This window comes from Embiotoca jacksoni, unplaced genomic scaffold (genome assembly GCF_022577435.1).
Source record: "Embiotoca jacksoni isolate LCO1_2020_lvr unplaced genomic scaffold, fEmbJac1.0.p SCAF_36, whole genome shotgun sequence".
Lineage (NCBI taxonomy): Eukaryota > Metazoa > Chordata > Actinopteri > Embiotocidae > Embiotoca > Embiotoca jacksoni.
Genome location: NW_027185388.1, coordinates 3,039,338 through 3,063,166, shown reverse-complemented (window position 1 = coordinate 3,063,166; position 23,829 = coordinate 3,039,338). Strand labels below are relative to the sequence as shown.

Sequence of the window (23,829 nt, the reverse complement as noted above, 5' to 3'; positions counted from 1 at the left end):
TGAACCGGGGACATCCACGCTGTGCACACATCACCACGCTCACAGCCAAACACATCCACATGAGGTAATCCTATAAATATAGTGCTCCAGATACACTCCTCTGCCTTCACTAAGCTCTTATCCACTGAGACTCTGCTTGCCTTGCAAGATATCCAAAGGTAAATCCCAAACATTTCACCAACAGGTACGTGATTGGTCATTAGGCTCCATCTGCAGTACGACTTTATTTTGGTGCAGCGTTTCGGGGAAAGTGATTTGGGATTTAGAGGTGAGGTGAGGACGGAGGTTGAGCTCTGACCTGTAGTGCCCTGAAAAGAACAAACAATCACTGTGAAACAAGGCGCCTTTCTACTTCCACTTTCTAGTTCCTCATCCCGGTTTAGAACATGTTGTACATATAGAGAGCGTAATAGAGGTAGTAACAGTTTTCAAGACAAGCACAGACACATAACCAAGACCAAGAGCCAAGTCGAAGAGAACAATTGTCCTCATTATATCGCTCGTGAACAGGCCAAGAATTTAAATCTAAGGACCACGTGCAACTCCAGTTATGCAATGTTTACAAATGCATATTAACTTATTTTCTCACAGTTTGTTTTCTTCATAAATCCACACTCTAAAATTTTCAATGGAAAATGCAAAATAAAACCATTTTGATTTGATTTGTTTTATAAGAAAAAGCGGTGTAATTTCCTCTTCTCCGTCAGCCACACGCAACACATAAGGGCAACTTGAATGCTGAGCAGGGAAGGGGAGGTTTACTGAGGACAGAAGTAGAATTAAATTCCGCCTCTTTCTTGTTTGTTTTTTTCCTCTGTGGAAAAGCCCAGATGAATCTTTTTTTTTTGTGTATGACTTTTCCTGTGTGGAGGAGTCATTTCAGGGCACTTATTTAATCAAATTAAGGCAGAAAGAAATCAACTTGGTAGCCATGAAGAAGTGTCACATTTACTACTAATATACATAATGGTAATGAAGTATTGGAAATTAAATTAAGAGTATTATTAATAAATAATTTTATGAATCCTTTAAAGAAATGAATTAAATATCTGTTGCATGAATCACAAGCTTTTTAAGCTGGCTTTCCCTTAAACTTTGCAGTCAGAAATAATACAAATATAAATGACTTTCTGCACGTTAAAGAGACAATATACTCTTGAAAGCATCATAAAGTATGAACCACATGCCATTGAGGTTTGACACGTAACAAATAACTTAAGCTACCATTGATTTTAAAATGAAAACATTTTCCAATTACTAAACAGCACATTAAATTGTTGTGTAACAGAATCATAATTCTGTGAACTGAAATAAACCTTAGCGCGCACGCAGCCGCTCAGACACACACTCAGACACCAGTCGCCATCCGGTATATTGATGCGTTAATATTTCATGAGCTCTGTCTCTCTGGTGAGCATCTATAAATGGATTTTCTCTGCATTATTAAACCCCAGCTACTTCAGGGCAGCGCTGATATCAGCCTCTAAACGGAGACATCTGTCTGCATTGGTAATGTGTTGCACATTCGTGGACGGAGACAAACTGGAAGCCCTCCGTGTAGTCGAAGAGAGAGACGAGGATTTCTAAACGCTGATTAAACCCGTCCAGCACAATAAGAGTCTGTTCTTCGGGCCTGACTTCACTAATCCAATGCACAGTGTTTTACCTTCCTTTTGCAAGACTATGCAGAATTATTTACTGTTTTGTTTGCTGTTACACAACCTCACATAATTTGAATCTTGGCCCTCTGTCCAAAAGCAGGATGAGGATTAGAGGGGCTAAAAGCCGCTGCAATAGTAAGTCTGCTGAGGGGCGGTGGGAGTCCAGTGGATCGAGGGACGTGGGACAGTGGGGGTGGGAGGGCTGATTCTCCTGATTTGAACTTGAGCGTACCCACACAGTCAAATAAGGACACAGTCTGCTCTTTGCACAGGCCGTAAAATGAGGCGGTTTCCATTTGGCTATTTGGAGGTGGCCTGAACAGATCTGAGCTCAGTGCTCCCTCAGTGGGTTTCCACCACCTGTACTTTTGCCGGCCACTTGTGGTCCGATCACGGCCAGGTCGCATATGTCTGGATTGAAGAAGCCAAATGAGAACAGCCTCAATGACCCAGTGTCTTTGTTTTTTCAAGGAGCGAACAACACTTCACATCCACATTAAAGGAGAGGCAACGCAGACGGACGAAAGGCCTTTAATCTAAACTGTATGTGCAGCAACTTTAGGCATCTTCACACAGTGTATGTGTATGTGTGTATGTGTGTGATGAGGAGGGGGGGGGTTACATAACATAATTAAAGAAGAAGAAGAAGAAGAAGAATGGTTTAACTCAGCAGCAGAGCAAAGATATCTTGATGTTTGGTCCCTACCAGAATATCAAGTATGGTTCGCTTCATTATTGTTGTTTTTTTCACTTTCCAACATCAACCCCAAACTGAAATAAAAAAAATTATTATCTGAGACAAAGCCTTTAGTCTTTATTCACTGTTAAACAATTCTCTTACTGTGTAGTAATATGACTTTGACATGCAAAGTTGTTGGTGGACTATTTTTGTTTAATCATCAGACAAAACGAACCCCATTAAAACACCTCAACCTAATTCCTACAACAATATTTAACTTACAAGCCAAAACTGAAACTAGTGGCTCTCTTGAAGGTGGAAGAAATAAATGTGTGTTTCTTTGGCAGGAATACTGTGTTCCTTTATAAATCAACTAAATGTGCAATTTACATAATAGAACTTGATGGCAAAAACAAAGTAGGTAAAATCTAACCATGAAATGCAGATAATACCTAAATAAGTTAGTTAATGGGCATATTAAAACATGAGCAGAAAATAAAATCAGTTAAAAGACTTAGACGTTGAGGAAGGGAGGTTTGTGATCAAGGGTTTCCACTGCAAGGTCGCAGGGAATCGATTATTTAAAGTGCGTTGAAGATCCTTCCAGGAAGACGTGGCATTAAAAACACATAACAACACGCTGTGGCTTTTAACATTTTGCACAATATTTCCAGTTACATAAAACCCAGTGCAGAGCGGGAACATTGTCAGCGAAGCATGTCCAGTGAGGCCGATGACTGTTACAGCATCAGCCTTCAGCACAACACACGGGGGACGTGATGGGAGTCGTGGAGGGTCAGAGCTGACGTTCAAAGGTGAGTCAGTCAAGTGTCTATTCATGCACACAAACGGCACCCTGTACCACAGAGGGCTTAACTCCTGTTTCCCTTCACGGCCAATGAGTCCTTTGGACAGAGGTGATGGCAGAGTACACCGAGTCCTACTGAAGTGGATCCATGTGGTCTTCAAGCGTGGTTATTGATTTTATCCACTTAGTTTGTGTAAGAATAGCAAAAAGTGCCAAAGAACACAAAGTCTTGCTCTACAATTACAGTCGAAATTTAGATTTAGATTTTGAACTGAAAACAGATTAAATAATCATTTTCATCAGTTCTGCTCCAAAGCTGTGGATCACAAGACCCGTAAACATTCAGCGAAGCTGGCGGTAAAAACTCTAAAAATAAAGCTGAAAACATAATTGTTTATTTGAGGCTTTAACGAGCTACGCCTGAAGCTCTTTTGCACTATACGGCACCTTTAAAATGCGTGTTGCTGTCTTCTATATTTTAACTCTGTTTCATTTGATGTGCTCTCCTGCATTTTGTTTCTTTTTTTAAAAATTTACATTTACCTTTATTTCTGCTCTTAATGTGAAGCACTGCAAGCATTTTTCTTGCTGCAAAGCACTTTGAACTGTATTTCTAATATAAATAAAGTTTATTATCATCATCATTATCATTATTATTATTACTTGTGATTATTTATGTAGCGCCACCATCAGGTGATATATGTCTTAATAAATGACATTCCCGTCATCTGAGGTGTTCTTGGTGCTCTTTGGCAAATGTTAGCTCACAAACTCAGACTGATGGTGAACATTACAAAACACAGCTCTGCCTGCAGATGCTCAGTCTTGTTTATCCATCCATGATTATGTTTAGTTGTTTTGTCATTATTGCAGAAAGGCTGCTTTATATCAAAAACACATCTCAAGTTGATTTAAATTGGAAAGCAGCAGATTTTTAGGACTGAATCGCTTTTTAGGGACTTTCGTACAAACATATTTTTGCTGTGTAAGTTTATTGCTCCCGGAGGCTGTTAGTGTCTCTGAGAATATTTAAAAGAGGAGATAACTTTGGAACTACAGGTGGAAACTGAAATGTTTGGTTGAACACTATTTGGCAGCTCGTTGGGCTGAGCCTCGGGACAGCCGGACAGTTTTCAGACCCCACCGAGCCTCTCTGAGTCTCCGCTGCAGCCGTGCACCAACATGTTCTGTCCAGGTCCATTGTCGTGTTTGTTGTCGCCACATTGGTCCAGAGAGGATTTGCATACATTAAATGAGAAGTGTCGCCTTGTTTGAGGAGGTTGAGAGGTTCAGCGTGAAGCGTTTCCATGTGCAGAGAGGAAGTTTCACTGTCCAGCAGATCCCTCGTGGAACAACGTTCCTTTTTTCTGTGTAACCTCACCCCGCCTGAACTTCCAGCAGGGCGCAGACCTCACATGCTCTCTCTTTGTGGATTGCATAACAGCTTTTCTTTTCCATTCATACCAGCATTCTCTGGCTTTCGCCCTCCGCTCAGATGCCTTTACGTTCGTCATTTACAATTCAGGGTTATGTAATTTATAGATGAACTCACAGAGATGAGCTTCTGACGTTCTCACACAGCAACCGGAAAAAGACTAAGGGTTCATTGGATTACAATGTCTGATAATCTGAAATAAAATTATAATCATCTGCTGTTTTTTCTGCATGTGTGTGCAGACCACTATTTTTTTCTGGGTGTACCTTGAACTGTCCGTCAGGGGTGCTCACCTGCAGAGAGCAAATGAGGTCAACTCCAGCCACAATGAGCACCGGATGACCTCATCTAACCCAGACATGAAAAAAAGATAAAGCAGGGAGACGACACAAAACCACGAGTGGATCAAGTTTGAAACAGATACGTGGCGAATTTAACTTTAAAAAACTCTTTTTTGCTGAAAATACAACTGCAGCAGATAAATACGCTTCATCCTGTCGGTCAGAGGGCCATGTTCAGCTGGTCTGTTTCAATTAAAACCACTAAATTAAAATAAATATTTCATATAATTTACTGCTACTGAAAGACAAAAAGATTTAAGGACACAATGTGCTGCTGTTGTGTTTTGTTTTTTTGTCAATTATTGAAGTAAAATTTTAAGCTTTGTTACTGGTTCTCTCTTTTGAATTAGCCCGCCTCTTGTCTGCCAATCAAACCAACGTGCATTAATCTAAAGAACCGCGAGGCTGTCTGCCATGTTGTTGGATAAGATGAAGAGATACTTGTTCTGTGCTTTAAAACCAAAACATTACATTTTAATTGAAGTTATGTTGAAGAACTTTCTCTAAAAGTTTGACAGTCATCAGTGTTGATTCAGGTTTACACAGCCTGGTTTAAATTTATACACCTTTATTGCCTCGTTTAAAACAGTTGTTAGAGAAGTAATCAAACAGTTATCAGTTTTGAGCTTTTTCACTGCCTAGTTTACAAATATTCTTTAGGACAAAAACATTTGTCAGATAAGTAAGCAAAAATTAAGCAAATGTAATAAGTTGCATCACTTTGATGAAGTAATTAAAATGAATAAATACTTAGGCTATTCCATTTTGGGTGTATAGTAATCTGTAAAGTAATAAATTTGAAAACTAACCTACAACACACGGTGTGCTAAACATTAATATGAACATGTACCCTACTGTCATTTTTTTAACATGCTTATCTCGTCATAACATGTAGCTGAAATATGGGCAGTAATATTTACAACAGGCTTTTCACCAGTTACAATGCATTTTGCTGTCACCTTGTTTTATGGTTTTAATCTCACATGATCAGTTACTGTGGCCAGTTGTGTATTCAAATTTCTACTGTGATATAAAGTGTTTTAATATATATATATATATATATATATATATATATATATATATATATATATATATATTATATGTCTTGTTGCTGTTTCCCGCCGGCTGCCATCAAATATTAAATGAAACCACCGGTTCGGATTTATTTTGAAAGCAGCGCGTCTGTTTTGACTCAGCTCGCTTCCCGTTGGGGGGAGGAGGGGGGGGGGGGGGGGTTACACGGGGTGAGGTTCCGACCCCGGTTGAACTAGAAAGGGGGACGAAACGAGGGAGATGCGGAGTTTTGCGGCTCAGAAAGATCCAGATGAACCGACGGAGCAGCACGAGTCTCACACGAGAAGCAGTTTGTCGAAGGTCTCAGCTGCGCTTTCATTTTGTAAGTACAACATTTACACATTTTATTGTCACTTATGTCATCGTTTAAAACAAAACAAAAAAAACTGGATCTTTTTTTAATTAAATTTTAATTAATTTATCATAAATAGGATGAAGATGAGATTGTAGCACTTTAAAGCTAAACGACACACTATTCAAGGCTTATGTAATGTTTTATGTAAAATTTAGTTGTTTTTTTTATCTTCATATTTCTTATTTTTATCTTCATTTTGTGTCTCTTTTGACTCATCGATATCCCTCTTTATAAAATAGCATATATGCTGATTTGCTGTAAATTAAGGTTTTCGTGTATAATTTGGGTAAAATATTGGGTTTAAAATCAAATAAGACAAGTGTGTCTGCAATAAGGAAGCTTCATCCAACTGTTGCGTTTCCAATTATTTATTTACTACGAAAGTTTTTCATCTGATTTCAAAGTATTTTTCCTGCTGTTAAATCCATCAGAGCTTTTAATAGCAGGCTATTAAGTCGGTTTAACAATTTGCAACCTTGTAAACAAATCCTCACCTCACCGCATGCGTGTGTTTCTTCACCACTAGGTGGTGCTGTTGCAGCGCATTTCACTGTGAGCCTTCAGTGAGTTCTTCTCAGACCCTGCAGCAGGTGTTTGAACATGACGGGTCAGACTGTGGGAGCCATCATCCAGGACCGGTCGGTGGCCCCCCCGCTGGGTGTCGAGTCCAGACCCCTGGGAGGAGGAGGAGGAGGAGGAGGAGGAGCTGGGTCCTTCACCGATGAGGTTGGTTCCATCCTGTCCTGCACAAGCCAGCTGGCCCGAACCCTCCTGGGTCACACGTTCGCCCCCAAACGCAGAGAGAGGCCCGTCAGCGCTGAAGGTATGAACGGGAGCAGCGGGGAGGAGGACAACAGCAGCAACGCACGCCGCAAACGGGAGTTCACTCCCAACGAGAAAAAGGACGACGGCTACTGGGACAAGAGGAAGAAGAACAACGAGGCGGCCAAACGGTCCAGAGAAAAGCGCAGAGCTAACGACATGGTTCTGGAGAGGCGGGTTCTGGCTCTGCTGGAGGAGAACGCCTGCCTGAGGGCCGAGCTATTGGCCCTCAAGTTTCGCTTTGGTCTGGTTAAGGACCCGTCTGACGTGTCCATCCTGCCACTGTCTGCCCCCCACTCTGCCCACCCAGCACCCAGGACAACACATTACTACCAGACTCACACCGACGGCCCCTCGTACTTCAACACACAGCCCGGCAACCAGCACATCCTCCCCCAGCCTGCGCCACAGGGTGCCAATTATCGGCCGAGGGCATCTGAACCTCCGGCGACTCACAGCCCGTCGGAGGAGTCCAGCGTCTCCACCTCATGCAGCTCCAACGTGGGCAGCCCTTTGTTTTTCGATGACGCGCCGGGCGGGTTTGGCCGGCCTTCTCCGAGGGAGCTGGCAGAGGAGCAGCAGGGCAGCGGCTCGCACATCTGTCCCGTGGAGGTCTGCGAGAGTCAGTACGTGAGCAGACAGGACTCACCCGACAGTTTGAGGAGCCTCCCGCACAAACTGCGCTTCAAAGGCCCCGGAGGGAGCAGCGAGGGAGGGGAGACGTCTCCGTCGCCTGACGTCAGACACAGCAGCCTCCCCGTCGCCACGGTGGGACCAAGCAACCAGATGAGAAGCCACCAGCAGGTGGCCTGGGACGGCCAGGCTTCCTATTCCAAGGAGGAGGCCTGCGGTGGATATGGGCAGCAGTATCAGGGTTCACCCTCTGAATATTATAATTCATTTCCGCAGAACTCAAGAGACAACAAGTATTCAGCAGAGAACCCCAATCTGAGGTCGCAGATCCAGGGTTTGTCTCAGGAGGTGGCTCAGCTCAAGAGGCTCTTCTCCCAACAGCTGCTCTCTAAGATCGGTTAAAGCCAAAGCAGAAGAAAGGTCAAATTCAGACCACAGCTGACAGACGTCACATCTCCCCAACGACACCTTTAATAACTGTAAAAGTGATTCCTGACTTTTGGATCACGCTGATTTCAGATGATTTTAAAAGACTTTGTACATTTTTCCACACTGGATTGAACAGGTCAGTCAGAAACACTGGAAGAGGATGTCAGTCTCACCCGTCCGTCACACGTCTCTTCACCGTAACATTAACTTGTGTTAAATGTGATCAAAGTGACGTTTGGTTGTTCAGTAAATCTGGTTTCATCTTATGACAGAAGGTACTTCTGAAATGCGATTGGTTGCAGGTTACAGTTGAAACTGGAACAAGCAATCACTTCTTCAAAGTAAAGTAACTGATTATTTGTGATGAAATGAAATAAAAATGAATTTAAATGACGCAGTGTAAACCTGCGTAATCCCACTGAACGTGCACCAAATGTAGAACTACATAACATGGTGGTTTCGGGAGCTTCCTTATTGTATGTGACTGTTTCTTTTACTGTACGTCCAGGTGTTTGGAGCGTTTTAATGTTGACATTATTTTCACCGCTTGTAGACGAGCTTCACAGTGTACAGCGATGTTTGAGTCTTTTTCTGAATCTCAGAATAAAAATGTTCTTGAATTTCCAGCAGTGAAAGACGTTTGTGTCCTCAGTTTGGTCGCTCAGAGGAATGCACTTTGATTTGTTTGGCAGACGAGAGGTTGTGCAAATTCAAATTCAAATTCAAGAGAACTAAAAGATGCACTGAATGAATATCATATATAGGCGACTAACTTATGTAACAGCTGTTTATCACCAGCATTTTGAATAGTCATTTAACTACATATTTTTTCTCAGTAACTGATTACAATTACTTTTATTTTGTAATTTAGGAACATTTCTAATTTGTTATAAAATTTAAGTCCAAAAACATAAATAAAAGTATAAACAACCTGCCTTCAGGTTTAACTGTGACAGCAGAAGATCACAGTCTCTGAAGATATGATTATAATAAATCTGCATTTTGGTAAAGTGAGCAAATCCATCGGGTAAATTAAACCTTGGAAGACCTCACTGTGTTTTTTTGTTTTGCTCTGAAAGCCACGCATAATTTAAGAGATACATAATCCAAATGTAAAATGCCCGAAGCCTTTTCTAATCTGCATTTTGAATTACATCACAGGCTCAGCGTGGCTGGACGGAGAGAGCGTTGGTAGGTGTGGCACTGGAATGCCTGACGGAGGTGCACTGCGCAAGACTTTCTGAAAAGGTCACCAGTTTCTCTTTCAGACAAACTGATATCAGTTATATCCTTCCTCCTTTTAATAAACGCTTTAAAAGTGTAACTACTGCTTCAGTGTCAGCCTGCTTGTACTGAGCGAAGGTTGGAGATTCAGAGGGGACAGTGGGGTGCGGGACAGTGGCAGGGAGAGAGGGGTGAATGCAGGGAAGGAAGGGGAGTGAGCCTCTGCATGAGTCATCTATCACGTCAGCAGCAGAGAAGCTATTTTTAGCGTGGAAGCAGCTGCGGTGGAGACTGATTGGCCCGTATGGAAGTGAAGGGTACAGGTTCAGGATGTACTGACACCTGGAAACAACATGAATCTGCTCATGGACATCAGAGATTAGGTTGTGAAATACTCTCTGAAAGAAGTGGGGAGCCAGAAAGCAGCAGCGGTGCATACAGTGAATTATTAAATCCTATATGAGAATATGACTGAATTTCATTATTATTATTATTATTATTATTATTATGTATTAATGCAGTCCTGAATATTTCCTTTTCCCAGTGCTGAGTATTTCTTCATCAACAACACCAGGTGGCGCCAAGTGTCTTTATGGATCACTGACTCACTCATTCATTCATTCACAGCAGTGTTACTACAGAGGTCTTCTCCTCCATTGTGCTCACTACAGCATCACATGCTTCACATGCATAACAAGCAGAGAGGACATTTTATGTTAGGAGCCAGAGCACCGCGCAAGCACAAGACAGGAACTTTAAAAATACAATTCTTACAACCTCAACTGATTTAACGCTGCAGGTTAGACGGAGATCAGCTGACCAGAGACCCATTCTTCAAGCTCCAACCAAAACAACCACATTAGATCTTTTATCATGTAGTCACCTCTCCATCCATTCAGCCCAGTCTGCATACCTTCCCCCCATTCCATAATACGCCGTATAGGAAGGAGTAGAAAAACCTTCTGGTTGCTAGGCAGGCACCACCACACCACAGTTGCCAAGGGAATGCCTGCATGCAGAGGCAGCTGGAGAAATGGTGGAGTGTGTTGGGGGTTGGTGGTGTAACAGAGGACGGGTGGGGGGAGGAGTGAGGACAAGTTCAAGGCCGCCAGTTTCTCCAGCAAGCATGGTGGTGATGATGGTTTGTGTGTGTGTGTGTGTGTGTGTGTGTGTGTGTGTGTGTGTGTGTGTGTGTATGTGTGTGTGTGTGTGTGTGTGTCTGTGTGTGTTTTGGGGAGCTAGTGCACATGTGTGGATTAAGACAAAGCAGGGGGAAGGGATGTGGGTGTGAAAGTGGGTTGGATGTGGTTGTTTTGTCTGATACGAAGCAGGGCTGACGTAACCGCACATGAAATATGGTGGTGATGAGAACAACGGGCTTTGTGGGATAATAGAAAGGCTCCAGAGCAGATTCCATTTCCTGGATAGATAAACAAAAATGAAGAAGAAACAGCGGCATCTTTATTTATGAGAGTGTTTCAAGGTCAGCGTTCAGCAATAAATTAGCAGGATTAATGGCAAGAAATTGAGCACAGAAGACAAAATAAATGCCATTGAAAAACAAATCACGACTGTGGATTGACATCAAGCAGCAAACATAAATGTAAGTGATAATAATAACACTTATCTCCTTCTCTGTGTGCAAGAGGCCAAAACTGCAATTAAATCAGCAGCTGTCAAAAGCAAATATATTTTCTCACAATACAACTTACAGTCAACAAGCATTATAATGTCAGTAACAGTGAAAGGAAAAGGATGGTGAACACAAAAGATATGCTGATATTTTTCAACTCCTTTGGCTGGTTTGCAGAAACACATATATTGATGCAATTTTTTTTTTCTATTTAATTGCAGAAAACGTCAAATCTCTCCTGTCAAGGAAATAACATGTAACTATGCAAGACGCAGATACAAAATATAATGCTGTTCAAACTGAACACATTCACTGTGCAAAATGTGAAAACTATTCAACACAGGTTATATAAAACATGCCATAATGTCTTTGTATAATATAACATTTTCTTTCAAACAAAGCTGCAGGATTTCATCCGACTGAAACAGGCTTGGATGAAACTCTCCCTGAGAAAATCCGAGACAACAGGCACAACCCTTTAGGTATATATCCAGAATTTAAGTGTCATTTTATCAATATGCAATATTGAATTTGAAAGCTCGATCAGCCAATACTGTAGACATTATAGGGTTAGGGTTTGTATCCACAATTAACTGTTTACCAACATATAACATGTCTCAGCAGTTAAAAGGCCACCAGAGAACTACATCTGGTTTTCCTGTAAGTCTTTTACTCTTTTATCAGTTAACATTGTGGCCTTCATGGAAATAACAGTTGCATCTGATAAATGTCTGCTTTCAAAATGAGGATTTAAATGTTTACGTGGGTGTAAATGAAAGTTGTGCAGAGTTACAGGCTGAGATTGAAGCTTGTTGTCGTGTAGTTGCAGAGAAATCCCAAAATTAAACACAAAACGAGGAGATGGGTGCTCACACGGTCACAATGAGATCCTGAGATTTGTGCACTTCATAGAGGAATAGTAACATTTACATATGGAAGTATTAAAAAAAAAAATCCTTCAGGTGTTGGAAGAGAGGGCCAAACTGAGCATACGTGTGTCATACATGTGATCACGTGTTGAAATGCATATTTTTTTTCTGTAAGGGCCAACTGGTGTTGATAATGTTAAAATTTTCTCATCATATAATTTTATAGTTTGTGTGATTATACATCCTATCTATCTATTTTATAATATTGCAATATTGTTTAACGCAAAAGCTGTTAATTTGTTCATAATCTGTACATCATCCAATAAATCTTTTGTCTCCGTCAAAAATACACTGCACCAAATGGCCCCTCCAAAGTACTTTAATATAATAATTCATTTGTGTCTTTTCTCCATTAACCAGAAACTATCACCAAGAGAACATATTCAGGCTAATAAATAACGAGAGTTAATGAGTAACAGGTCATCGTGGTGTCTCTCGTAACATGGTGTCCCGCTTATAAACTTAACCACTCCCGTAAATGAGAGCGCGTTTCACCGTGTAGGAAGGATGGAGACGGAGACGGAGACGTCGGGGTGGAGAGGACGAGAAACATAGAGGGGTTAATAACAGTCACAGAGAGAGGCAGGGAGGGAGCGAGAGAGAGAGAGACAGACAGAGAGACAGAGAGAGAGAGCGAGAGAGAGAGAGTCTCGCGCGGAGAGACAGAGGACAAAAACGTGACGAGGCAGCCTAAGAGCTGTTATGCAACCGCTGACCTACTAACACATATCTCTAGAAAGGGAACCGGAGAAACTGGAGCAAAGTGTCCGGCAGCGCGCAGCACACAGGCAGCCCGAGCCAAAAGACGGAAACAGCATCCAGCCGAGCCCACTGACTCAAACCAGCACCGACCCGAGCACCGACCCGAGCACCGACGAGGACCAGGAGAGCAAAGTTTTCCCGATTTTTTTTTTTTTTTTGTATCGTGGGAGGTTTCTTCTAAAAGCGACAAGACAAGGAGGAAACGGGAGCGAGACAGCTTTTGTGTCGGGAAAGCCTGAATCTTTTCTCCTCCTCCAGGACATAGAAAGGTATGTTTTGACTGAGCGGCGGACGTTTTTTCTTCTTCTTGTAATGTCTGCATGTTTATGCGTGTTCATATTCTCCTTTTGTTCCGGTTTAATATGCGTGTTTTAAACATTGTGCGTTGAGACATGAGGACATGATGCTCATGGCCGGTTATTGTTCACATGGCGACTCTCGGCTCCGCCGGCAGAGATCCCCGCGTCCGTCCGTGACTTTGAGACGTTTGCGGCTCTTTTGTCGCGTAAAAGCCGCAATTTACGAGACAAAAAGCGCGACTTTGTTGCGTTTTTATTGTTTCCTTTCGGATTTTTAAAACAAAACAGCCCGACTGGAAAAAAAAAAACGTGGTTGGGCATAATTAGCAGGCATTATGCGCCCAATGTCAAGGCGAGGTAATTTCCCTCATGGTGGTGTTTTCCAGGGAAGGGGGGCAGCTGCTGTGCTCGTGCTGTGTTGTCTGGTTAATGCAGACACATCATGTGTTATATGTGCTCCCGCACGTGGCGTCCTGCGGTTCATATGTGCGTGTTGCATGCGGGTCAGTAGATCATTGTAGTTGCTGAGATATCAATTCACCTCATCGACTGCAGCGCAAGCAAACATCGGGCTGGATTAAAACATGGATTATTTTGGGTCTTAATACGTTTAAAGGATATTATTTATAAAAAAAAAAAAAAATTAAAAAAAATGGTGAAAACATTTCAGAGTGGATGTTCTGGAGATTTTGTGGGGAAAAAAAAAGATGTTCTTCGGATAGGTCGCCTGTATTAATATCAGACAAAAGTTTACAGAATAACTACAATATCTGGGAAAACATGAATCTACCATAAAATAAATTCATCTTTTCATCCTTTTGGTTATTTTCTCCTGACGGGCGGATCATTCGCTTTGTGTTATTTAGGTCACTGGCAAACAACAAAGGCTCCAAATGTCTCAGTTCCTCTGACAAGTGATTCACTGGGTGATTCTTGTGTACCCATGAGGTGTTTAGTAAAGCACAGAGCTTTGCTGTGAGGGAGTTGGAGGGGATGACATAACCAGCACAGCAGGGAGAAGCAATAAACAGCTGCTCCGCCTGGGACACAGAGGCCTGTAATTGATTCCCGTTCACACCCTGCACTTTCTTCCCATCATTCATATCAACATTAACACACAGTTCTTATTTCTAAAGGAGATATTTAGCAAGTGGAAACTGTGCTCTAGAAACGCTCCCATCAGTGATGTAACAGAGCAGCTCCATGTCTCCCAGCTATTTTTAAACTTGCTTTAATCTTTCACCTCCTCTGGAAAACATAGAGGGGAAAAAAAAAAAAAAAAAAAGGCAGAACCAGATTTAACTCTCATTTTTTTTCTTTTGGTCCCAAGATCCCGGCAAGGTCTCGTCACAACTTTGTTGTAAAATTAGAAAATAACAAGTGAACATTCAGGATGTGATGCAATGCATGGAAACCCCTGTCTGGCGAAAGCAGGCGCAGTTCTACTGAGTCCGCCTGCTGCCAGCTGGTCTGGTTTCAGAGTCATCTGCGATGCCTTGTCCCAGCCAGCTCACTGAATATAGGTCAGACCTGTATCTGGGTGAGGAGACAGGGAGGTGTACAGGGCAGGGGAGGACTACTTTGACCACTCTGTCTGTTGCTCTGAGGAATAGGAGACCACAGATTCCCACAGATTTGAAACTAAGTTAAACTATTTTAGCAAGTTTTCCTTTTTTGTTGTTTCTGTAAACTTTTTTTAAACTCTTGACGACTTTTACTTCACAAATCTGCGCAGCATTTATCTGCCGACTGTAAGTAGCTAAAAAAAAAAAAAAAAAAAACTTGACTTGTAACATCAAATTTAACCTAAAAATATGTGTAAATCTGTACTAATCAGTCACATTTTACAGAAGGAATACAGGTGTTTTATTTTCTCCTCGCTGAATGTTTAACCTTTATTTCCCAGGTAGACGTTGTTTTAGTCCCAGCCTGTGTTAAATGGTTCCTAATCATATAGTTCTCCTATATATATATATATAGTGGCTGACCTGGAATGTCTGAATTCCTGTCTCCTAGTTTTGTTTGACACAAAGCCATGGGGCAAAATGGAGGCTCTTAGCTGGGGCCCCTCCACGTGTGTGGTGTTAGATCATCTAAAAGATGGAGGAGGGGAAGAGGATGCCATGCGTTTTACTCACACTTGCCTCAGCGGTGGTCAGAGGTGAAGCATCCCCCCCCCCCCAACCCTCCCCGAGCGGCAAGTGCCTGAGAACTACCTCTAGGATTTAGGGAGAGAAAAAATGTAAAAGAAAAAGGAAACACAGGCGCTCACTGTAGCCGCAGTCAATCATTCTTTTCTAATGAGAAATCAGCCTCCAGACAAAGAGACAATTACACAGTGTACTCTGCCTATCTCATTATTTTCTGTCTTGGCTTTTATTCAGAGCACAATAGGCACAAAGAGGACAGTGAAAAGGGAGATTTGCCTTCACAGCCAGTAACCTGTAGCTTCTGCTGCTATGTAATATGCATGTGTTATACAAGCTTTGCACCGCAACAGGAGAAAATTCAGAGCACGTAGACTACGAGCAACAACAGCAGCCCCTCCCCACGCACTCCCCGGGGAGCGCTTGTTATATGTGAATTTGGCTGCAGAGATGGGTGTGTGCTCTGACGTCAATGCCTTATCCCCATCTCTCACTACCATTTTTCATCTGCCACTGATTCACATTGTTGTGTGCCTCTGCGCAGAGTCGTCGCAGGGTTTTCTGGAGCGGACGGGAATTAATGTGGCATGAAAATCACCGCGGCTTTCATAATCACATTTTTTTTTTTTTTTTTTTAATTCGGATGACGTATTCGAGTTCGTCTGTTTTATTCCTCTCTGCTGCAGATTCTGTAAAATTCCTCTCGTGTCCACCGAACTGAATTCCTCCTGTCACCCCATCCCTCTCCGCTTCCTCCCTCCCTCACCCCTTTCTGTCGCTCTATTTTTAGCGTGCACTCTAATGCTCTCTCTCCCTCTCCTGCCCTCCCTCCCTTACAGTCCCACTGACCTATTTTATGGCGCACTCTCAAAGACAGGAGGAGTGTTTACTGCTTAGCGTCGTTTCTAGGTCAGTGGGACAGCACAGACGTATGCGTGCTTCCTTCCCGCCCGCCTTTGTTTCACGCCCCACTCCCCTCCTCCACCCCTCTTCTTCATGTATGTCTTGATGAAAATCATTCAGGGTTGAAAAGGGTGGAGGCAATTTTCCACATCTGTTGGTGATTGCCTTCAAATGTCTTTCTGTTCAGCGCAGCTTTACACAAGTTGTTTGAGGAAAAAGAAACAAGAAACAAACAAGGGATGGTTTAAAAAGCAACCGCCTGAAGCGTCTTAGACCTCGCCCTGAGTTACAGCACAACTGGCCCGATTTAGTCAATGGTTAATTACCCAGAGCTGTTTCAAGGTCACCATGTGGGATATTTGAATAGGAGATTATGTAACAGGGTCACCGACTCTTAGGGAAGCAGAGAAATGCAGTAACCAGTCTGGAAAAGACATTCACCCAATTAAATTGTTATGTGGCGCTGCGAAGCATTTGGGTTCTGTTAATGGAACAATGCGCTGCATCGCTGGTCGGTTCTGAGCCAGTCTGTTTCAACCAGACAAGTTGTGCTGTTCTGAGATGTGAGCGTTTTCGCCCTCTTGCTTGCCGCTGTTTAAATAGCAGGAACGGTCTGTGGAGCTTCTTTGTTCAGCGCCGCTTCTGTCTGGTCGCATTTTCAAGGCTTCCCTGTACAGAGAGAAAACCAGGCAAATAATGGAGCATTAAAAAGAGCCCAGGAGCTGCTTGCTGCTCCTTCAGCGACCTGAAATTCATCTGCATTTTTTTTTTCTCGCCAGACTTCACCTGTCCAAGATTTTAACAGTTTAAAAATGGAGCTCTTAATTATTTTCACAAAAAGCATGGCGCAAATGGGACTGAATAAAAGATCAGTAATATGGAAAACAAATATTGGGCGGGGATCAGATCATTGCTGCAACATAACTCCTTAAAATCACGCCTGTACTAACATGTTAATTGCCTGCTCGTCTGTCAGACGACTCAAATGAACTCAATCCAGACTCCCAACATTTTAGATTACACTTCCTAAAAAAAACCCAGAACATTTTGAGACAGACGAGTCTAATAAAAACCCTCCGAACGATGAAAGGTCACACCTTCTTTCTGTGCTCCGTTTTGAATTCCAGTACAGCGAATGAAAAGCGACACCACAGTCATCGTTACCCCAGGCACACTGACCTAGATTATTACGTTGGCTCTGTGTGTGCGCCTGTGTCATAAAAAGATGTTTTGCTGTTTGGATGGGACTCCAGGGCTCAGTGTAATGATGTGTTGTTAATTAATGCATATCAACTGTGTAATGCGAGAGGAGCGAAGGCCTGAAAAACAGAAGCAGATCTAGTTATTACATAACCAGCCCACCGCCAACATCCGCTTGTGCTGCATTGTTTTCTTACTTTATGATGTAAGACGTGTCTGTGGGCAAAGTTTCCTGTTGATCTACAGTGTTGACACAGCACAAGGAAGTTCAGCTGCTTTGGCATGTTGCGTAATTTCAGACTGTGTGACGGTGACCGGAGAAACTGAGACATCGCTGCTGTGAAAATAAAACTTACAAAGTTATAATTACACCTTATTTGTTTCATCAAACACTAAAACTACAGTAATGTAATGTAAAGCTCTGATATTTTTATGGCACCGACTTGATTGCTTTTTTTCTGCTATCTAAAAATGCTTTGTCATTCGGTACCAAATTTCGATGCCTAAGCTACATCCATACTAATATGTTTAGGTTTTTGTTAGCAATGAGAGGTGTTTAGGAAACATCGGTAAATTGTACAAAAGCAGCAATAGCTTCCGTGTGAGGCGTTTGAGGACATCCGTCCTCGTTACGTGACGCAGCTCGCGTGTCCGACCGAGCAGTAAGCGGCACTTGCACATGCGTAGTCCGGGCCGCGGCCCACTTTCATGAGTGCTGTGACCCAGACTACATCCATTCCCCCCTTTTCTTCTTCAAGTTGAGGAAACACAGAAAACACAGACAAACACTGTGAACCTCGGGGGGTTGGAATAAACAGACTGTGTATTGATCTCCAGCCTTAAGAGTTTACACCAAAGGGACTCACAGTAAAGCTTTGTACTACCGTTCATAAATCTAATTTGACCTGATTTATTTGTAACTGTATGCCACAATGAACCGCAGTGATTTTTTTTTACAGCTAATCTAACGTTCTCTCTCCCTCTGTCTCTCTCTCCCTCTCTCAATAACCCAGTTAGTCGTCATCACGCTGAAGCTCGATCCTCAAGGAGCCCAGAAGTAGACGGACTGACCTACATCCTTCACAGGACTCCGAGAGAAGCAGGGCAGCGACCCGGCAGGCAACCCAGCTCTGCTGACGATTCGAGGAAGACGTTGATAAACTCAAAGTCACCTCCAGCGAGAGTCCAAAGACCACTTGGAAGGCCGTTGGCTCCAAAATACAAACTTGGTTCTTTTTTCTTCGTTTTCTTGGTCAAAACACTACTTCAATGTCTGAGGTGTTTGTGGAGTTCCACCTCTTTTTAATCTTCCTGGCTAGTTTGGACACTTGAACATTTTGATCCTGAAATATAAGGAGCAGAAATCAATGAGGCGATCCCTCCGAGGAGCACAAATACCTCATCCACAAGTTTTTGCTGATCCTGCGACATAAGTCAAACGTCTTAGCAAAAAGCAGAAGGCTACTTCTACATCTTTTCCCTTCCCCCCTTTGCCCTTTGCTAGAGTCAAACTCTGGCCTCTAGCTGGGAAAAAATGGAAAGTCTCACTTTACACATCCCATCCAACAGCAACAAAAATGCCATGGAGGTCGACCAGTTCTCCCCGTACAGCGGGGGCCTCCCGTCCCCGAATCCTGACGGCGGAGAACGCAGCGGCCGCCAGGGGAAAGGTAGCAAATCTAACGTGTCTTCCCGCCGCAAGCGAGAGTTCATATCTGACGAGAAGAAAGACGCTTCCTACTGGGAAAAACGGCGGAAGAACAACGAAGCAGCCAAGCGCTCAAGGGAGAAGCGCCGGCTCAACGACATGGTGTTAGAGAACCGGGTCATGGCGCTGAACGAGGAGAACGTCCGTCTGAAGACGGAGCTCCTGCAGCTCAAGCTGAGATTCGGCCTCATCAGCACAGCATCCTACATGGAGAAAAGTCAGCAGATCTCCAACAGTGTTGCTGACTGTAGCACCGGTAGCAACGGGAGCAGCTCCAACGGCACCCCAAATAGTAACGCCTACCTCTCAAGCAGCGGCTACTCCAGCGCGTCCCAGGTGATGCTGAATTCAGACTCATCTGAAACCGAACAGTCGAGCCGCGGCGAGCGACACAACGCGCTCCACAAGTACTCGCCGCGGGGGGTCCGTGTCCGACATGTCCGACGGCTCCTCCAGAGACAGTCCCGAGCCGATGGGCTACAGCATAAAGACGGAGCCGTCAAGCATGGAGATGGCCGGATTGGACAGCAACAGGATTCCCGACGCGATACACAACGGGATGCCAAGTGGGGCTTACCACGGCAACCACTCCGCTCTGGTTTCTCCCCATCAGCAAGGCGCCCCGTTGGCTGAAAGTGCGATGGACTACCAGCATCACCAGCAACAGCAGCAGGTCCACATGGAGGCCTGCAGTCCCGCTCCTCAGGCCACCTCTGCACAGAGGAGCGTCATCTTGTACCGCTCCAGCAGCGGCTGTTACCCCATGGAGAGCCAGAGGCCGGAGGACCAGCAGTCCCAGCAGAGCAGACCGCCTCAGCATGGCGAGCACACTTTGACCTCCAAGTTCTCCGAATGCTCAGTGACCATCAGCGAGGTCGCAGAGAAGCTAGAGAGGACGAAGACCGTGGACTCGCCGCCGTATGAATACGCTAACGATCACGCCGAGTCTGCGGAGGAGCTGCAGCAAAGGTATCATCACAACGCCCAGCAGCAGCGCGGCGGCCTTCTTCGTTGCAGCTACCAGGGTCAGGAGACCAGTCTTCAGCACACTGAACGCCACCAGAACCCCTTCGCCCCCGATCTGATCCACAGCAACGAGGAGGCCAAGTCCTCCTTCATTCAGCACAACGGCTACCTCAACACACTGGATGAAGAGCCCCCCGTGCTCACCTACGAGGGAGGCCCCCGGGCCGACGGTTTCTATCAGGAGAACTCCTCCGCTAAAGACACCTCCTCGAGTGATGGAGACCCTCGTAGCTCCGATAAGGAGGGCTCCACGGACGACGAGTCCCCCTGCTCATCCTCCTCAGACATCAGCAGCTACCACCAGAAGATGGGGGGAGCCGCCGGTTTGCACGGCGAGTACCAGGCCGAGTTTAAAGCCACCGCCCTGCCCCACAAGCTCCGCCTCAAGTACAGAGCCCTGTCCAGTGGGGCGGCCGGCGTGCAGGTGGAGGGACTGATCACCACCTCCATGTCCCCCTCTCCCACTTTGCCCCAGCACCCTTACTTAGCTCTACCCAGCAACCCTCACAGCAGCCAGGCCAGCGGGGAGAGCAAAGAGGCGGAGAATGACACTGAGTATTTGGAAGTAACCGAGCATCAGATGAACGAGAGGGCGGAGGCGAAAAAGGAGGGCGCGAAAAAGGGATCCAGCAGTGGGAGGGGGAGGTCGCAATAAGAGGCGAGATTAAGGACAAACAGGAGCAGCTTCAGCTTTTTTTTTTTTTCTGTCGCCTCCTTGTTGTCGGCAGCAGACGGACAATTCTGACTGACATCGGCACCTTGAAAGAAAAGAAGCCGGCGATCTGTGCGAGGTTGCAGCTCTGGTGTGATTTCACCATCAAGTTTCACTGTGTCACCTGTTCCCCTCCCTTCACTCTCTCCTACCTCCCACCGATTCCTCCAATAGATAGATTAACAGGGGATGCGAAAGAATGAAACTCTCCAGAAGGGGCGAGTTTGGGGTATTTCTCTTGTGGAAAACTCGAAACATTATTCAATTATTCATTATTGTAAACTGCCTTATTGGCTGGCCAGTGTTTATTGTGGCATTATGGGAACATTCCTTTAACCAAAGACACACATCCTTCCTATACCATCTCCCTTTTTGGCAGAGTTACATTCTTCCTCCCTCTCTTCCCGTTCCTTCCTCCCTCTCAACCATCTGCACACAAGTCCCCTTCACTCCTGAAGCACTTAGATTGTATATTACTGTGACATATAAATTTGCATATATGGAATATATATTTTAAGAAAAAAATGTGGCAAAAAAACAAAAAAAAACTAAATAAAAGCAGTGGGATACGGAAGTCGTAGACTTAAAAGTGATCGGTTTGTTGTTTCGAGACACCTTGTACAGTCCCTCTTTGTCTAGAAAATGCCTCAAAGAATTTCTCTTACTAAAAAGCATGAGCCTCAACTTGTACAAAAAAGAAGAAAATGTTTTTCAACCTGATACCACCTTAAAGCGTGTAATATGCCCGGTCGACCACGTAGCCGTGTAAGTGTCACAATTTGCCTCGCCAAAGCGTGAACAAGTTTGGTCAACAAAAATCAAGTAGTTACAAGTATAAAAAAAAGATCTCGAAATTGTACGTACGTCATGTAAATTACTTAATGTATGTTATGTAGTTTACGTTATGTAAGGAACTAAATTACGTTACTCCATACTTGTTCACATGACTTCTTTCTTTGACCCTGGTCATACTTGTGTTACCAATCACGGCTAGGCGAGGCACAACGTGACACTGACACGTCCTCCCCTGGTGGACTGATGAGTGTATTACAACTTTGATGTGATACCGGCCACTTTTTTTTTTTTTTTTTTCTTCTCAGATTTATGGTTCAGATTGCGGTTTTTTTTTTTCTTCACATTTCACATCGACACTCAAAAAGTTGTCGAAGCAGTCAAGGCCAGTTATTCGCATATCAAGTCAAGGCTACGCAGTTACACATCGCTGTTGGCAAAACTTGACAAGCACAAGGCGAGCCTTGTTTGCACCCATTCAACTGAAATCAATACATCTTCATTTCCAGACACAAATTGTCTGTCTAATAAATAAAATGGCTCTCCAGCAACCAGCAAAGCTGCTCTCTCTTCATAAGGTGCCTCTTTATTGTGTTGTTCCTCGTCCCCACGTTGGCCAATGTCTTAACGATTCCACTCACCTCAGCACTGACTTGTTGAAGCTCCAGTAGCTGCAGTAGATCATTCAGTCTGTACAAGTTTAACTGTTTCACTTCCTAGTGCCTGCCTCTGGCCACTATGTATAAATGTAAAATTGTCTCTCTTATCTTGTATACTGCTGTCGTTATTTTATTATTATTTTATTAATAATGTTATTTTCTATTGTATTCGGTTCTTATTTTGGTTATTATTACGTGTAATTTTCTGTCATCCACTTGTGTCATTTTGCTCTATGCTCTTCCTGGTTGTGCTGTGTATTTACCCATGCTACCCTTTGCCCCAGTTACCATTTGTATTCTGTGCTATTGTATAACCGTTGTTTGCCGAAAGGCGTTCCGAAAATGAAAAAAAAAAGAAAATTGATTAAGGCTTGTCCAGAAGTGATAATGTATTGCAATACTTCACGTGGATACGCAAATGATCACCAAAAAAAAACCACTCATTTTTGATTGTGAAATTTTCAAAATGGGGGGAAAAAAATAAAACGGTTGTTGAATTTACGTTCTGGAGTTTTTGAGTCGCTCTTTTTGAAATGCATCATGAAAGTAGCACCGAGCACACGCTCACATCCAGACCAGCTGGATTCACAGCTCTCAGACATCCCAGTCTGCCAGCACGACTCAGAGCGAGCCGACACAGCCAGAAAAACTTCAGTGGTTCAACACGTCATCGCTTCAAAACCACCTACTGGCAACAGACTGAAACAAAACAAAATGAACAACACACCGACTGTACGGCAGCACAGGAAGGAACCTGTTGGCTGAACTTCACGGGATATTTTTACACAGTCACAAACCACAAATCTAATATTTCACAAACAGACAGTCTGCTGATTCAGTGGATAACATATCACATAAATGTGTCAAATATAAAATACATTTACTTGAATTTACTGGTTGTGAGTTGAGTAAAAAAAAAAAATCACTATTAATCTAAAGAGCTTTATCAGACAAAAAAAATATGTATTCGGGGGAGGTTTAAAAACAGGAATGTTTCAGTGAAGCTAAAGCGTGAAAATTCAATTCAATTCAATTTTATTTATACAGCACCAAATCACAACATAGGTTATTTCATGGCACTTAACACATTAAAATCCTTACAGTAAGACTTTACAATATTATACAGAGAAACCCAACAATTCAACAATTCCCACATAAGCTAGGAGGGAAAAAAAATTAAATAAAAATACCTTCAGAAAAACAAAATTTAACCAAAAGTAGGAAAAATGTCTCGTGTGGAAAAATTAAAGCTGCACTTTACAGTATTTTATGTAAAGAATGGATCAATTATCTGATTCTTTAGTCCTTGTGCATTTTATCCTCTGTGCATTTTTACCCTTTGAGGTCAATTTCTGGGTTTTGGTAAGATTTCAGTTCGCTCCTTCAGAGCCGCACAGCAGGCAGAAAAAAAAGGCAACAAATAGCTTTTCAGAAAAGTGAAAGAACCAAACATTTCCCTCAGAAGCCGAGACCAAAAAAAAAGAAAGAAAAATAAACAGAATATTGTATTTAGTTTGTCAAATATCCAGGAACACAACTTCAAATTAAAGTTGCACCTTGAGAGTAAACAGGCGACTGATGACACGTCAGTGTTGCTT

At 43.4% G+C, this 23,829-nt stretch overlaps 2 protein-coding genes across 2 annotated transcripts; both read left to right on the top strand.

The window, feature by feature from the left end:
• The first annotated feature begins 6,197 nt into the window (after nt 1-6,197).
• Nucleotides 6,198-8,863, top strand: LOC138208237 (NFIL3 like protein-like). The gene is made up of 2 exons (XM_069165987.1): nt 6,198-6,320; nt 6,880-8,863. The coding sequence occupies exon 2, from the start codon at nt 6,954-6,956 to the stop codon at nt 8,208-8,210; it is 1,257 nt and encodes a 418-aa protein (XP_069022088.1). The 5' UTR covers nt 6,198-6,320; nt 6,880-6,953; the 3' UTR covers nt 8,211-8,863.
• Nucleotides 8,864-12,565: 3,702 nt separating this feature from the next.
• nfil3-5 (nuclear factor, interleukin 3 regulated, member 5) lies at nt 12,566-22,732 on the top strand. Its single transcript, XM_069165866.1, is given in 3 exon segments — nt 12,566-13,054; nt 18,348-19,462; nt 19,464-22,732. Coding segments are annotated over 2 exon segments (1,854 nt in total). The 5' UTR covers nt 12,566-13,054; nt 18,348-18,868; the 3' UTR covers nt 20,724-22,732.
• The last annotated feature ends 1,097 nt before the right edge of the window (nt 22,733-23,829 follow it).